The sequence below is a fragment of the Cryptomeria japonica genome, chromosome 3, assembly GCF_030272615.1.
Source record: "Cryptomeria japonica chromosome 3, Sugi_1.0, whole genome shotgun sequence".
NCBI classification, from domain to species: Eukaryota; Viridiplantae; Streptophyta; class Pinopsida; order Cupressales; family Cupressaceae; genus Cryptomeria; species Cryptomeria japonica.
Genome location: NC_081407.1, coordinates 178,486,190 through 178,502,478, shown reverse-complemented (window position 1 = coordinate 178,502,478; position 16,289 = coordinate 178,486,190). Strand labels below are relative to the sequence as shown.

The 16,289-nt window shown below is 36.8% G+C and overlaps 1 protein-coding gene across 1 annotated transcript in view; it reads left to right on the top strand.

Moving 5' to 3' along the window:
• LOC131037325 (methylmalonate-semialdehyde dehydrogenase [acylating], mitochondrial) overlaps positions 1-16,289 on the top strand; it is a 160,020-nt gene that overhangs the window by 28,883 nt on the left and 114,848 nt on the right. The window contains exons 4-6 of the mRNA XM_057969437.2: positions 3,362-3,436; positions 3,810-3,971; positions 4,172-4,250. Coding sequence (XP_057825420.2) covers positions 3,362-3,436; positions 3,810-3,971; positions 4,172-4,250 — 316 coding nt within the window. The remainder of the gene's footprint in view (positions 1-3,361; positions 3,437-3,809; positions 3,972-4,171; positions 4,251-16,289) is intronic.

Here is a 16,289-nt window from a genome sequence, read left to right as displayed (position 1 = left end):
CCAATAGAAATCTCTGATTGTTTGAGTTAATTTCTTATAGGCCCCTTTCGGGAGTGGTATACATGATAGTAGATAGATAGGCATTGCTGCCAAGACTGTCTTTATGAGGGTTAGTCTTCCTGCCCCTGTCAGCCATTTCCAGGATGACAACTTTTTCCTAACCCTCTCAATCAGGGGATCCCAGAGTTTATTGGTTCTGATGCCTTTGTCTAGAGGAATTTCTAAATATGAGAATGGTAGATGGCCAACTTTGTACCCTAGATATGATGCTATTCTAGATTCCTCCTGTGCTTTCATGTTGAAAAAGAATATCTCCGATTTTTCCTTATTGATCATTTCCTCGGATGCCAGCCCATAAGATTGTAAGATCCTCTTGATTTTCTTGGCTTCATTCAACTGACCTTTACTTAGAATCATTGTATCATCAACAAACTGTTGATGTGTGCATGGGTCTACACCTCCTGTGATCTGAATCCCTACTAGCCTTCCAGCTCTCCGTGATGTGTCCAGGCTTCTTCCTAGGGCTTCAGACATGATGATGAATAAGAATGGGGATAGGGGGTTTCCCTGTTTGAGTCCCTGAGTAGCTCCAAAGAAACCTTCCGGTTTCCCATTTAGTAAGATTGAGAACCTTGGGTTTGATATGCAGAAGTGGACCCAATTCACCTATTGTTTGTTAAAGCCAAAGGCTTTCATGCAGCTACAAAGGAAATACCAATCCACTTTGTCATAAGCCTTTTTAATGTCTAATTTTATCAGCATATTAGGCTGTCCTTGGAACTGACTGGAATGGATAGCTTCTTGGACTATGACTATCCCATCCAAAATTGATCTATTGGGTACAAAACCAGTTTGTTCTTCAGATATTATGGCTGGCAATAGTTTTTTTAGTCTATTGGCCATGACTTTTGCTAGTAGCTTGTAAGTCATGTTGCATAAAGAAATGGGCCTGAATTCTTCCCACTTCGAGGGGTTGTCCTTTTTCGGGAGTAAGGCTAGAATGGTGTTATTGATTTCTTTCAGGAACTTACCTGCATTTCGGGCAGATTCCAGGGCATTAGTGACCTCGTCACCTAAGATGTGCCAGCACTTTTGAAAAAACCAGCAGGGAAGCCATCCGGTCTGGGGGCCTTATCGCCTTGGAATTGTGGAAGAGCAGTTTTAACTTCTTCATGGGTGATTTTGGAGTTCAAGATTTGATTATCATCCTTCGTTATTAATTTGGGTGTTTTTTTAATAAGGCCCTATTTTAATAAGGAGAAAGAGCAGAAGAAGGCTAAGATATTTTCCAATGTAATTAGAAATCAAAAAGGTGTGCGAATTGCACAAGTGGCTATCCCGACAGGTGATGTGACCAATGATGTGGCCACTCCCATGGATTATCAGATCACTTCAATTGACATTGGACGAGAAGAAGAATATGTATAAGGATGAGAATAGGAGACTTAAGGAATATATTGCAGGGATGAATTCCCATAGGCGTGAGGATCCCACTTTTGTCTCTCCTATTGCAGTTGATCATGGATTTCACTTTGATCATGAGGCAACGCGGAATACACATACAAAATTTGGAAGGGGATTGAGGATGTTACAAAATAGGTCGATGATTTCCTAACTCAGTTTGTTCAAGCATTTGACAAATTGTCAATGCTCACATTCAAGATACATTATTTGGAAGGAGTTTGGGATTATTTCCATCCAGTGTAGGAGAAGACAATTCCCTGCCTCAAGGTATTGAAGCGAATTCCGATGCCCAAATTGATCCATGAAGGAGTTGTGCGCGAGGGAGATATCTATGACTTTCAGGGATGGTATTGTTCATTGGCCATGCGAAAGTCTACTTATGAGCATGCAAGGAAAGATTGTGCAAAGATGGAAGGATCAATTCATGAGATTCAATCCAAAATCCTTTCATCCATTGAAGAGTTGTTAGGGATAGATGTCAGTGCTTCAAACGATCTACACTTAGAAGAGTTGAGAGAAAAGATGAAGTTCATGTACTTCAGCCAGTTGGATTATTTGAAGAAGAATCAAATTGATGATTTAGTTTCCCTATTGATCCACATCCATATTTTGCAGAAGCTTATGCTAGATTGGGAGAATGTTTTTGATGCTTGTTCGGATGCGTTGGATGTGATTGATGCACAACTTGAGGTTTTACCCAACATTACCATGGAGGAGCTAGATTCAGTTTTGGCTAGATTCTTGGAATATATTGCTAGAGGAATGCAAGTTGGAATATTCTAGAAGATTCCTTATTTGATGACTAGGCTTCATTCCATTGGATCACATGTTGGTGATTCATTTTTTGATGTAAACCCTAATTAGAGCAAATTTAGAGTTGTGTTGGCATGATCTTGGCCCTTGATTCAAAATGAATCTTGGCCATTCATTTCTTTGAGACTCTACATATACCCCATTGCCTCTCATTTGTAAGAGAGAATTTTGAGAATTATCTTCTATATGCTGCAGATTTTAATACGATCATTGAAGTTTGGTGATTTTGTTTAAGTGTTGTATGCATTTGTGGTTCTCATTGCCTCCAAATTAGATTAGAATTTGTTTCAAGTTTCTTAGATTGAATGAAAGCGTTGTTGAATGCATTTGTGTGGAATCCATTTAGTCCATACCACTAGCTTCTTGCTGATTGTAAGTTCGCCTTGTGTGGTCAACTGGAATATAGAATTGAACTTAACTTCAATTATTGCACGTCCATTGGTATGCATTGCCTTGATGGTATTGATGTTGATGGTGATAATTTGAGCATCCATGAAATTTACCATAGATGATTGCACTAAGCTTGCGTCAAATTGTTCATTGATGTTGAGACCTTGCCTAGTAGGATTCCATTGAATTGTTCATTGCCTCTTGCATTCTAAGTTTTTGATTAAAATTCCTAAACCCTATTCCTTATGTCCTTGAAAAAAAAAAATCCTTGTTAGATTTAGACCAAGAGCTATATTGCAAAATCATATGTCATCGACAAAACCTATTCCAATCCATGATAAGATTGATTGATCCAAACAGTTGTGTAAGTCCCCAAGTGAAAACAGCAATTCACATCAACCATTGAACTTATCCACACGTCAAGACCTGACATTTTGTAACCTTGGAGTTGTCTCATTTGATCATGGAGCATAGCATTTGAGAGACTTTGTTCAAGAGAGGGTGAAGTACTTTGGTATTTTATTCTATGTTTGCATGTGCATAAAACACACATCAACAGGTCATTGTTGTAGTATACAGTTTTCTTTCTTCTATATGAATATGGATGCTTTGTGTGTGAGTTTATGCATTATTCTTTTTAATAAGTCAATTTTTAAGTACTAAGCTTAATGTCTCCTATGCCTTTGGAATGCAGCCAAAAGTAAAAGTTCTTATTGGAGGAGAATTCTTGGATTCTCAAGCGCAAGAATGGATTGATGTTATTAATCCAGTAAGTTTATTTTTTAAAAATGATGTAAAAAGGGCTGTACTTGTTTGATATTCTGATACTAAATAAATCTATAATTATTTCTCTTTTATAAATATTTTCATCATGGGGGTATTACTGTTGCTTTACATTTGTCTTGTTTCCATAACATTTTATCATGGAAGAAAACTTAATTTTGATTAAAATTCTAAATTGAATCCTAATGGTTTGTAATAGTTCAAATGATTGCAATAGCTGCTCAATATTTCCATGGCAGTCATTCTTTTGTATTATATAGGAATATTTTTCTCAGTGGCAACATTCATATAGAAAAAACTGAGAAAAGGATCATTTTCTAAAAAATTGGTTGCTTCTCATACCATTTATTATCTAACAGGCAACACAGGATGTTGTCTCTAGAGTGCCATTGACCACTGCTGACGAATTTCAAGCTGCAGTGAATGCTGCAAAACAAGCTTTTCCTGCTTGGAAGAACACCCCTGTAACAACACGTCAGCGCATCATGTTTAAGCTCCAAGAGCTCATCCGAAGGGATATGGTAAAAAAGAGCACATGCTTTTGTCTTTTATATCTTACAGACGATGGAGTCTACTTTGTTTGAGGTCAATCTTGCTAAATAAATCATATGCCTAGCCAGCAGTATCTACCATGCATGACTATTCCTCTAGTCACATGATTTCTACTTCTTGTTAGTTTAGTTGCAAGAAGCATAATTGATATGAAAATCAAATGATGCAGGAAAAATTGGCAATGAGTGTGACTACAGAACAGGGGAAAACTTTGGGTGATGCTCATGGTGATGTCTTCCGTGGATTAGGTAAGTTGGTTTCTTATAAATAACTAAGCATGTGTTAAAAATCTTAATATTTTGTACGGTTTAGGTGTTTCATTTACTTTAAGCTTTGAATTTCTTTAGTGTTTTTGTCGTAGGTGATGAGCATTGAGGTGTCAATATATGCCATAGAGCAACCCTGTAGTTGGGGGATATCTCTCACAGTTATCTCTATCTCCACAATGTTTAGCTACATCTGAAATATGTATCTTAGCTTAGGATACAATTCTTCAGTTTATAGTGGGTACAAAGAGTTTCTATGTATGTCAAAAACTAAGGAAAATTTGCAAAATGGAGGATGATGCCCTGATATGTCCAAACCAACCACTACAAGACTGTAGCAATATGGCTTACATGATAAAAGCCTTACATGCAAAGCATATTACTGTTGGAGAAAACTAGCATCCTTAATATGGTGATAGTGTTTCCTCTATGAGAAATTGCTTGTGAATATGCTAATTGGAAGTTGATATATATGTGTGGATGCTGCAAACCATAGTTTACATTCTTTTCATTTATGTATTTGCTTTATTTGTGATGTTGAGATATTTGTCAGATGTAGAAATTAGTGGTTTCTTTTTCTGCTACTTTGCATTCCATGAAAATACAGGTGTACTAACAATAAGAAATGTGAGAAAACACAGTTGTCAAGTAGCATAAAAGAAAGTCTACTGTAGCATGTAGTAAACAGCATGGACATGCAGGCATGGCCATTGGGCAAGTCGGCCTGAATTGGACTGTCACACTTCAATCTGTAGGCCGACTAAGCCGGCAGTAAGACCTGTGGTTAGCCAGGAGGGCATTTGAGGGCAATAGTAAGACAGGAAAGTGTATTGGTGCATGAAAGCTAAAATTTCAAGTAAGGATATAAATCTCACTATATATTAAATTACAATGGCGAGTAGACATGTTATGGATGCATGGACATTAGGCACTATTCCTAGAGATGAATTTGTAGAAGATAATCAAATTCTTATTGATGACAATGGTCAATTTCGATTTCCAGAAATTAGCATATCTTAGTTATATCTACTAGAAAAAGGAATTAAAATCTGTATGCATAAAACTGTTAGACAATCTAAGCTTATTCCAGAAGAAAAAGGCTTAAAATTAGTAAGATGTCTGAAAAGGTTGCTAAAATTGGGGAATCTCTACTTTGAAAAGATACAGAGAAAAAGAAAAAAGAAAGCAATAAAAAGCATTTAGAGAATAGCTATAGAAGAAATAATGAAGAAAAATGCTGAAAGGATATTAGCTAATATCAAATAGGCAAAATGCTATAGAAAACAAAACAAAGAAAGGACATAAAAGAAAAGAAAAATCTTCTGAAACCTTTGGTGTAATCAGAGAATCTTTGCCTAGGACAAATGTAGAAAAAAAACAAAATTCCAATTGGAATTAGAAGGTAATAAAAAGGAAAATTTGTTAGCTATGAACCTGGTAGATGGCTTACTCTAGAATCATTTACAAATTAATCAAGACTCCAAACTCTAGAAGTAGATATGAATCAGGCCTACACACAACCATAGGATACAAAGCAAAAGAATTCAGAAGCACAGTGCAACTGGATAGCTCAATGGCAAATCTCTACTAAAGAAAACATAGACGACCTTGCTGTTGATACGTCTGACTCTTTGGTCATAGGTCAAAAAGTGTAGTAGAAGGTCAATAAAATTGATGGTGATATTTGTCAGACCTACAATGAAATCTGTAGCCTTACTCATCACACAAATTGTTAGTAGTTCCATAAATAGGTTACAAAATAGTCAAATGAGAATAGGAGCTGCCAAGATGAATTAGCAGAAAGACAAAAAGAAAGAGATAAAAGAAACAAAAAAAAGAATGAGAGAAAGAGAAAGAATGGAGTGAGAATAAAGCCTCGTAAGAGCATGTGGCCAAAAACTTAGAAAAGGTGAGAGCTTATGTTAAAAAAATAGTCACTAAAGCAGAAAAAGATAGTTCAGAAGAGAATAAAAAGCAGCTCTCTGCTCCAAAACACAAAATGATAATCCAGCATAGAAAAGGATTATTTGAGAGCCCGATTAAGAAAAAGAAACAAGATGTCTCTACTTCCAAACATCATATAATCAAAATAAATCTCAAAAAAGGAGGTCCTAGAGATTCAAAAAATGAGAATTCCAAGGAAGAAACGAAAAATCCAGAAACTGAAAGTCCCAAGAATACACCGTTGCAATTGTAGAAGAGAAAGATTGGTTAGAAGAAATAGGAATTGTAGGGAAAATGCCCAAACTAGTCTTTGCAGAAAATATGTTTGAATAGATTAGTATCATTGAATTAAAATTAAAATTCAAATACATTAGTTACCTAAACAAAATAAAGGTTAGAACTATTTTCTATGAAGTGCTTATAGGGTGTTTATAATAGCTAACTTGGTCTAGAATAATTTCAACATAATGTCAACTATTCACAAGTACGATACAATATAAACTCTTTAAGAATCATAGTTTTATAAAATAAAGCACATGGACAAGGTTATTGGGTTGATCAAGTCTCTAATAACAAATCACAATAGATATTGATAGTACTAAAAAATATATTACTAGCATCTTAAAAGAAAACAATAATACATTATGACCACCCAAAAACCTTCTCATTCTTCAAGCTTTTGTTTAATTGAGCACTTGTTTTCCTCAATTCTTTCCTCAAGGAAACAATTTCGGACTCTAGCTTTTCACAATTTTCTTCTTTTTCTTTTAGTTGAATTCTCACTTAGTTTTCAGATTTTCTGACTTTTCAAGACTTTGTGATAGATTCACCTTAGATTCATTGCCCTCTTGAAGTTGTAACATTTGTTTCAAATTCTTCTTCTGAAGTTAATATATTTGGCACATATGTGTTCTCCTTCTAAATCAACTTCTCCATCATTTTCGTCATATTCTTCTTCATCGATTTTGGTATTCTCTTCCCCTTTTGACTACTCTTCCTTTTCTTCATTCTCCAAGGTATTATATTTTGTCTCTATTGCTCTGAATAGATATTCTTTATCATGGACAGAGATACTCTCTTCAGATGAACTGTTTTCCTTCTTGGAGTAGAGGTTTTTCTTATGTTTGTGAAAATTCTGCTTCTTCTCCTTTTTACCATGCTTATGGCTCTTCTTGTATTGATAATATTTGTTATCTCTCTCCATGCTATGATCTTCTTCATCCTCATTACTTCATATGGGCTTTTGGCAGCAAGATGTCCTATCTTTCCACAATTAAAGCATTTGAAAGGTAACTTACCTTTATACTTCCCGGATCATTTCTTAAGTTTCGTTACAAAATGATCCTCTTTTGTATCCGATTCATCATTGTTGCTATCTCTTGGATTAAATTATTTATTCATCATCTTCTTGGAGGCTTTGAAGGATGCCTCACCCTTAGATGGTTTCTCTTCTCCAGTCCTCATTTCATAAGCTTTGAGAATCCCATGCAATTCATCCATTGTGAGTTTGTCTAGATTCTTTGTCTCTTCAATAGCGGAAACTTTAGCATAAAATCTTAAGGGAAGAGACCTCCATACTTTTTGCACAATTATTTTATTTTCTATCGTCCCACCAAGACCTCTTATGGTACTGACAATTTCATCCATGCGAAGTAGATAGGCTGCAATGTTTTCATCATCCTTCATTTTTAAACTTTTAAATTGCCTTCTATGTGTTTGAAACTTGGCCTTCGTTACCTTATCATCTCCTTCATAAGTTTTTTTAAGTTTGTCCCACATTTCCTTCCTTGCACAGAATGCATCACTTTGACAAATTTTGATTTTGACAGTCTGCACAAAATTGCATTCATAGCTTTGGCATTATTTGCACTTGCCATTTTTCCAACCGAATTTGTTGGTGGAGATGATGGACTTATATATCTACTTACCGCTAATTGCCAAATATCAAATCCAAGTGCCATTAAGTAGGTGTGCATTCTTCTGCAGCAACAGGCATAGTTTGTTCCATTGAATAATGGAGCCCTGTTGGAGGAGAATCATTCTTGGCATGCCATGTGTGCTTTTGAGATCTTCCTTCTAGTGGTTAGACTATTTTCAAAGGAATCAACTCTAATACCAATTGGTGAGCACAAGCTTATACTAAGAAGGGGGCAGGGGAATGGGGAGTTGGGGGCAGTATGAATCAGTATAAGACAATCCTTTACTTTTTCTATTTAATAATCGCAATAATATCAACCACACAACTTCAACAAAAAAGAACAGTTAGGAACACAAGAACACATGATTTATGTGGAAACCCTTATGGGAGAAAACCACGGCAAAATATTGCTCGGTAAAACTCTCTTACAAGTTTCGTAGGCACCAACTTACTGGAGACACCAATCCCCACAATTCGTAGGCACCAACCCCCACAACTAAGCACCAATTTAGTGAGAGACACCAATCTCTCCTTTAGGAACCACCAACTTCCAAACAAAATTCCACCTTATGAATGTTGCTCCTACAATGGCTGATGGACAATTCAATCTCCTTCTTTAATCTTGCATGCCTTCTTGAATCTTGCACTTTTAAGGAGTGTTACTCATATAAACTTCTTCACAAAATCTGCCTTGAACAACCTATCTCTTAGATTTGTTATGATCACTTTAAAATATCTTCACCAAATCTGCTATAATCTCCTTCAGAAATCTGCTATAATCTCCTTCAAAAATCTGCTATAGTCTTTTTCAGAAATCTGCTATAATTTCCTTCAGGAATTTTCCTTTTAATGATCTTTTATTATTTTCTTCACTCTTATCTGTTGGTATATATATGATGTAACTTTATTTTTTCAACCCACTCTTCTCCACATACTTATTCCATTTATATCCTTATGTTCCTTTGAAAAGAGACACCACTTCACAATAGATGCATTGCATGAGAAAGAGATGCACCCTTCCTTTACCAATTACCACCTTTTTTGAAACATAAATCACTCTTTTAATATGATCGCTGCCTTTTTGATACTAAATGCCACCCATAACTATTAATAATGCCCTCTTTAAGAAGCGCCGCCTTTCCATTTATGAATCATTGCTCCTTTTGTCTTATGTGCTCCTTTTGTCTTATATGCTATCTTTCACAAGCAATCACTGCCCTTTATATAGTATTTGCTGCACTCATGAATAACTAATGAGTATTATCATTGCTGCGTTATTTTATTTTCACATACATGAGTATGTATCACTTATATTATTTTAATTGGGTGATCTATTATATGTTTGTATATAAACATCAATATGGGATTTGGCCACCTGTGTTTAGAAAATAATTTGATTTTAACTCTCCAATGTAGATGCTACAACTCAACAGGTCAGCCAACATTGATATTAAACTTTCTTCATAAAAACTTCATTAACAATTTCTTTGACATTGACTAGTGACCATTCGCCTTTCAAACCTCATTAGGGATTTCTCAAGGCATTGACATCAATGACAATTAATCCAACAATCTCCCGCATGCCTTTGACATCAATGACAATATTGCTTTGACAACAATATTTCCAACACAACTTGGGTGAGTTATTGAATAATTAACTAATATTTCACTAATGTTGTCTAATGTTGACAAAAATTAAAAGGATAACTTAGTGTAATAGGCTAATCTCGCTGGAAAGGTGATAAAGTGTTTTAAAAGTTGGACACCTAGTTAAGGGGGCCTATTGTGATGTTCCCAAACAAGACTGTGTCATGTATTGTTAATATTGAGAAAGCTCCTTGTACTAAGGATAGCTTACAATTCATTGGGCAACAATGAAGCATTGAAGACATGAAAGATACTTGCCGATATAAAATTAGAAGACCATTCCACCTATAGTGGCATTCCTTATTTATATTGTTAACAATAAACAAGCATATCAATTATATATGAAGACTGAACATAGATATTATTATCAATGGATATAATGCAGCGATACAACAGAGACTTTCACATGGTCATTGATAAGAAATATACAGCTGTTATCATTATTTCTGTGGTGACTAAGTTACAGAATGCCTTTAATGGAAATAAAGATATTTATGTTCAGCAATCGTGCATGGAGAAAGGATTGTGATGATTAAGGAATGATTAGACATTGATTACGAAGAGACTAAACTTCTGATGTCAAGAAGGCAAGCAAGACAATGTTTGTCATTGATATCAAAGGTTGATTTTAGTGAGACAAGCAACTTTATATTTTAAGAAATGATTAATACTACAGAAAAGAACGGCAGTTAAAGGTGGCCAACTTCCTTAAGAATACACAGCAAACATTAAGGTAGCAACTTAATCATTGCTTAGATACAATGAAGTATATTGAAGACTTAACAGATACATATAGCTGTTGGCGCAACTTGAAGTATAATACTTATCAAAGGATGGGTGGATATTACAAGACAAACACACAGAAGCAAACTAAAAGGGTCGATATAATTTAATCTAATATGGACAGCAATATATAATTAAGAAGAAGAAATTTAGGACAGCAATTTACATGAAGGCATGATCGGCACGACATGGAACTCAATGAATAAAGAATTAGTAAAGGAGAACAATAGTTCACATGGAGATAGAAGATCAAGCTATAAGTCAACACAAGGATATATATTTAGAGAATGACACATCAGATTCCTAAGAGTATCGACCAAACTAAATACACAAGACAAATAAAAGACACGGCATTACCATTACTATTAGAATATTTAATTATATTTTAGTCACCTATATTTAGTTCTTTGTTTAATGGTCATTTAGCTTTTTAGTTAATTAGCTTTTAAGTTTTATTTAGCATTTAGCTTTATTTTTTTAGTTAATTAGCTTTTAAGCTTTATTTATTAATATTATATTCTCCTAAGTTATTAATGCTCAATAATATAATATATTGTAAGATATTGTAATTTTAGTTTCTTATTAGAAACTTTCTATTTTGTATTTCTTTGTAATTCTTTATAATGATCTTCATGATCATTCGTAAATACAACAATAATTTTTTACCAATTATGTCCCCATAATATGGTATCAGAGCAGAAAGAAAATTTTTGTTTCTTCTAAAAATTTTTCGAATGAAATTTTTCATCAATGAAAAAGCAAATCTAGGGCCTGCGATTTTTTCAGAATTCGAAATTCAAATTTTTTTAAAGGATTTTCTTCCAGGTGGTTTTTTCTAGTGTTCTTCATGTTTTCTGTGGTGGATTTCTTTTCAACCAGACCTTCGTCCCGCGACGCCATTAATCCTCTACGCGTGATGCGATTTTTTCCACCTGCAAATTTTTTTTCTGCCATTTTTGGACGGAAATCTGCATTTTCGATTAGGGTTTCTACCCTTCAGATCAAGTCGATTTTTTTTTTCTGATTGTAGATTCTTGGTGGGTTTTTCGAGAGCTCAATTGGGTTGTTTTCAGAATTTTGTGGGTGCATCGTTTTCCATGCCTCCAATTTCGTGCCAGCAGATTTCAATTTTGGTTCCAGATTCTTTCTGGGTTTTCACAAGGATTTCTGGGTTGTCTTTGGATTTTTTTGGGTCAGCCGATTTTTTTTCTTGAAATCCGTGCCAACCATACTTAATAATTTTTTTTGAAGTCTGTACCTATATCTGCCTCTGTTTTTTGGATTTGTGCTTTGTATTCCGTGCTATCGCCTTTTCTCTGATTTTCGTTTTTTGTGCATTGGGAAACGTGCAAGATGGCGTCATTGACCAACTTGATGTTGGAAGGTAGTTAGCGATTTAATGGCAAGAACTATAACAACTAGAAGCAGCGCATGTTGACTATTTTTTAATATCGTCGCCTTCTTGATCTTGTTTTGGGAAAAGAATCTCATCCTTTTGCAGCCGGAGCCGATCAAGACAAATTTGATGACCGCAATAGGGAAGCTGTCATGCTTCTCAAGCTCTCTGTCATAGATGACTAGCTACCTCAGATTCCTTCTGGTCAATCCGCCTCAGAAATTTGGAAGCATCTGAAGGAGTTGCATGAGACATTTGACAAAAGCCGAGCGTTCTTCCTGAAGAACCAGTTGTTCTCCATCATGATGGATGAACGCATGTCCTTACAGGAGCATCTCACGAAGATTAAGGACATTCAAGATCAGCTCGACGCTATTTGTTGGAAAATGGAGGAAGAGGATATGGTAGTCATAACCCTCAAAAGTCTACCTAAATCCTACGAGCACTTCATAGAGACTCAACATTACGTCTACAAATGTTGATCTGAAATTTCCAGAGTTATGCACCAAACTTCTGCAGCAGGATCGCTGGAAACAACAGTTTGGTAGCGGTGCCACTTCATCCTCCTCTGATCAAGCATTTGTAGCCAAATCCTTTCACAAGGATAAAGGCAAATTTCAAGCATCTCAGTTCTCTCAGTCGAAGGGTTCTAGTCAGTTACAGGAAGGCTTGAAAAAGAAGGTTCAATGCAATTATTGTCACAAATATGGCCATTTGATTAAGGTTTGTCGCACTTGGATAGCTTCCGAATAGCAGAAGTAGGGAGGTTCTCAGCCTAAAGTCAATGTCGCTGAGCACATAGAGCAGAAAGAGTCTGCCTTTTACGCCTTCATGGCTGAAAGACCTGCAGACCATGTGAAACCTTCTACTTGGTTTATTGATTCTGGTGCTTCTCGGCATTTCATTCACCGGTGTGATTGGTTTACAAAATTCTCTCCCTATACTGATTTAGTTATTTTTGGAGGAGGTGAGGAGTATACAGTTGTCGACAAGGGCAACATTCAGATACAGTCTGGTGGGAGGAATCTCATATTCCTCAATGTGTGCTACATTCCTGGCATGGAACTGAACCTTCTCTCAGTGAGTCAGATTATGCGGCATTCTCCTCAGCTTGATGTCATCTTCAGTGCACATAAGTGTTCTATTGTTGATTGTGCGACACGCACTACAGTTGCTGTTGGTATTGAGGATCATGGTCTTTATAGACTTGTGGATATAAGTGATTCTCTTGAGCATGCCTTCGCAGCAAAATCCTCCTCTATCTCCCGTCTATGGCATCAGTGATATGGCCACCTGAACATTCATTATCTTGCTCAGCTTGTTCGAGAAGATCTAGTACATGGCCTACCTGAAATTCAAACTCAAGATCAACGAGTTTGTGATGCTTGTGATGCTGCGAAGCAGCACAGGACACCGCTCAAGGATGGTGACTCATGGCGAGCATCTAAGTACTGTAGTTGGTCCACACTGATGTATGTGGTCCAATGAATACTACTTCTGTTACTGGGTGCAGGTATTTCTTACTTTTTGTTGATGATTACAGTCGTAAGATGTGTGTGTACTTTCTTAGACAAAAATCAAATGTGTTTCCTTTATTCAGAAATTTAAGGCCGTGGTAGAAAAAGAGTCTTGTTGTTCTATTATTACTCTTAGGTTTGATAATGGGGGGGAGTTTTGTTCTACTGCTTTCTCCACTTTCTGTGATACACATGGCATAAAACGTCAGTTAACCACACCATAGACTCCTCAGCAGAACGACGTTGTAGAACGTCGTAACCGCACCATTACAGAAATGGCTAGGTCTATGTTGGAACACAAAAATGTTCCTAAGAAGTATTAAGTAGAAGCAGTGTTTATTGCAGTCTATCTCCTTAATAGGTCTCCCACTCATACTGTTAAAGGGATGACTCCTGAGGAAGCCTGAACTGGTCGCAAACCTAGGATCAACCTTTTGAAAGTTTTTGGCTCTCTTGCATATGTTTGGATTCTAGATGCCAAGCGCTCTAAGTTGAATTCCAAGAGTCAAAAGCTCATGTTTACAGGATACAGTGACAACCATAAGGCCTACCGACTGATTGATGTAGACATTGATCATCTCATCTTCAGTTGCGATGTTGTCTTTGATGAAGGTCGAGGACCATTTCAGCTTTCCTCGTTGACCAAAATTATGAGGATCAACCTTTGAAGGCTTCTGATTTAGGTGTCTGTCTTCCATTTGGTTCACCTGATGGGAGGGATGATGCAGATTCTGTATTTGATGATGCACTACCTGAATTTCCTTCGGATGATGCTAATCTTCCACTTGTTCCAGATCCTCTTCCACCTCCAGTTCCAGTTATTTCTCCTCCATCAGATGTTGGCACATCTACTCTCTGGCCTAAGTGGTGGGCCAAGACCATTAGTGATCTTCGTCCTGATCAGCTCATTGAGGGTAGATCTTCCAGAAATAAGGGCAAGCAGCAAAATACAGTTAACTTTTCTCTCATGGCCAACATTCACAACATTTATTAGCCTCAGACTTATACCGAAGCAAAAGGGATTCCAAAGTGGGAACATGCAATGGATGCAGAATACCAAAGCCTTCTGAAGAACAACATCTTGGTTCTCTCTGATCTTCCTCCAGGAAAGAAACCCATTAGCTGCAAATGGGTCTATAAGGTCAAGTATCATGCAGATGGTACCTTGGATAAGTACAAGGACAGATTAGTTGCTTGAGGGTTCACACAACGGGAGGGCATTGATTATGAGGAGACATTTGCTCCTACTGCCAAGATGAGTACCATTTGTCTTCTTCTCGCTATTGCAACTCAGTTTGGATGGAAAGTCCATTAGATGGATGTTAAGAGTGCCTTCCTCAATGGTCAATTGCAAGAAGAAGTCTACATGACGCAACCTCCTCGTTTCAAGGTTGCCGACAAAGAACATCAAGTATGTAGACTCGTTAAAGCACTCGATGGGCTTAAACAGGCTCCTCGAGTGTGGTACATTAAGATTGATCAGTACTTGGTTGCTCATGGTTTTCAACATTTGCCCTTCTGACAGTAATCTATATATCAAACACTTTGGTGATGATATTCTCTTTCCTGTTGTCTATGTGGATGACTTGATCATTACTGGCAGTTCAACACATTTGATTGCAGAAATCAAATAGGATCTGTGCGAGGATTTTGATATGACAGATTTGGGGCTTCTCCATTATTGTTTAGGTGTTGAGGTTTGGCAGACTGATGGTAGCATTTTTATTTCTTAGTCTAAGTATGCCAAGAACTTGCTTGACAGGTTTCGAATGTAGGATTGCAAACCTGCTTCCACACCTATGGAGACTGACTTGAAGTTGTCAGCCAAGTATGATTCTCCTCTTGTAGATGAAACACAATATAGGCAACTAGTGGGCAGTCTCATCTATCTTACTGCTACTAGACCTGATCTTAGTTTTGCAGTGAGCTACATTTCACGCTTCATGACAGCCCCCAAGGCTGATCATTGGGTAGCAGGGAAGCGTGTTCTGCGTTATGTGAAAGGCACCTCTGATTATGGACTTCTTTACACTAGGAGTCATGATCCTAGACTCAGTGGGTTCACAAATTCAGATTGGGCAGGCTCGGTTGATGACAGGAAATCAAACTTTGGATATGTGTTCAGTTTGGGATCCGGTGCAGTCACTTGGACTAGTAAGAAGCAGCAGGCAGTGGCTCTCTTCTTGACAGAAGCAGAATATCGGGGAGCAGTTAAGGTAGCTTGTGAGGCAATTTGGCTTCGTCGGATGCTTGTGGATATGCAAATATCTCAAGTAGGTCCGACTCCCTTGTTCTTTGACAATCAGGGAGTTCTCAAACTTGCCAAGAATCCAGTCTTCCATGAAAGAACCAAACATGTAGAGCTTCATTGTCATTACATTCAACAGTTGGTTGAAGACGGATCCATTCAGTTGTTGTATTTCCTATAGCGGAGCAGCAAGCCAATATTCTCACCAAGCCCCTCAGTCCAGATAAGTTTGTAAAATTTAGGGGGTCTATTGGTGTAGTTGATAGATTGAGCATTAAGGGAGGGTATTAATATTATATTTTCCTAAGTTATTGATGCTCAATAATGCAATATATTGTAAGATATTGTAATTTTAGTTTCTTTTTTTTTTTTTTTTGGTAAAAGGCCAAGGACTTATTTTATTAATTTTGAAACCTAGTACAACCCAACTCACTAGGGGCACCGATAGGAAAGAGCTGGGTGGATAAAACCTCCGGTCTTGCCCCAAAAATTCATAAGCCATAATACATATTATATTTTGAAATTCACATATTCTTTAGCCATTTATTGCTTGGCTATTTTGGAGTTT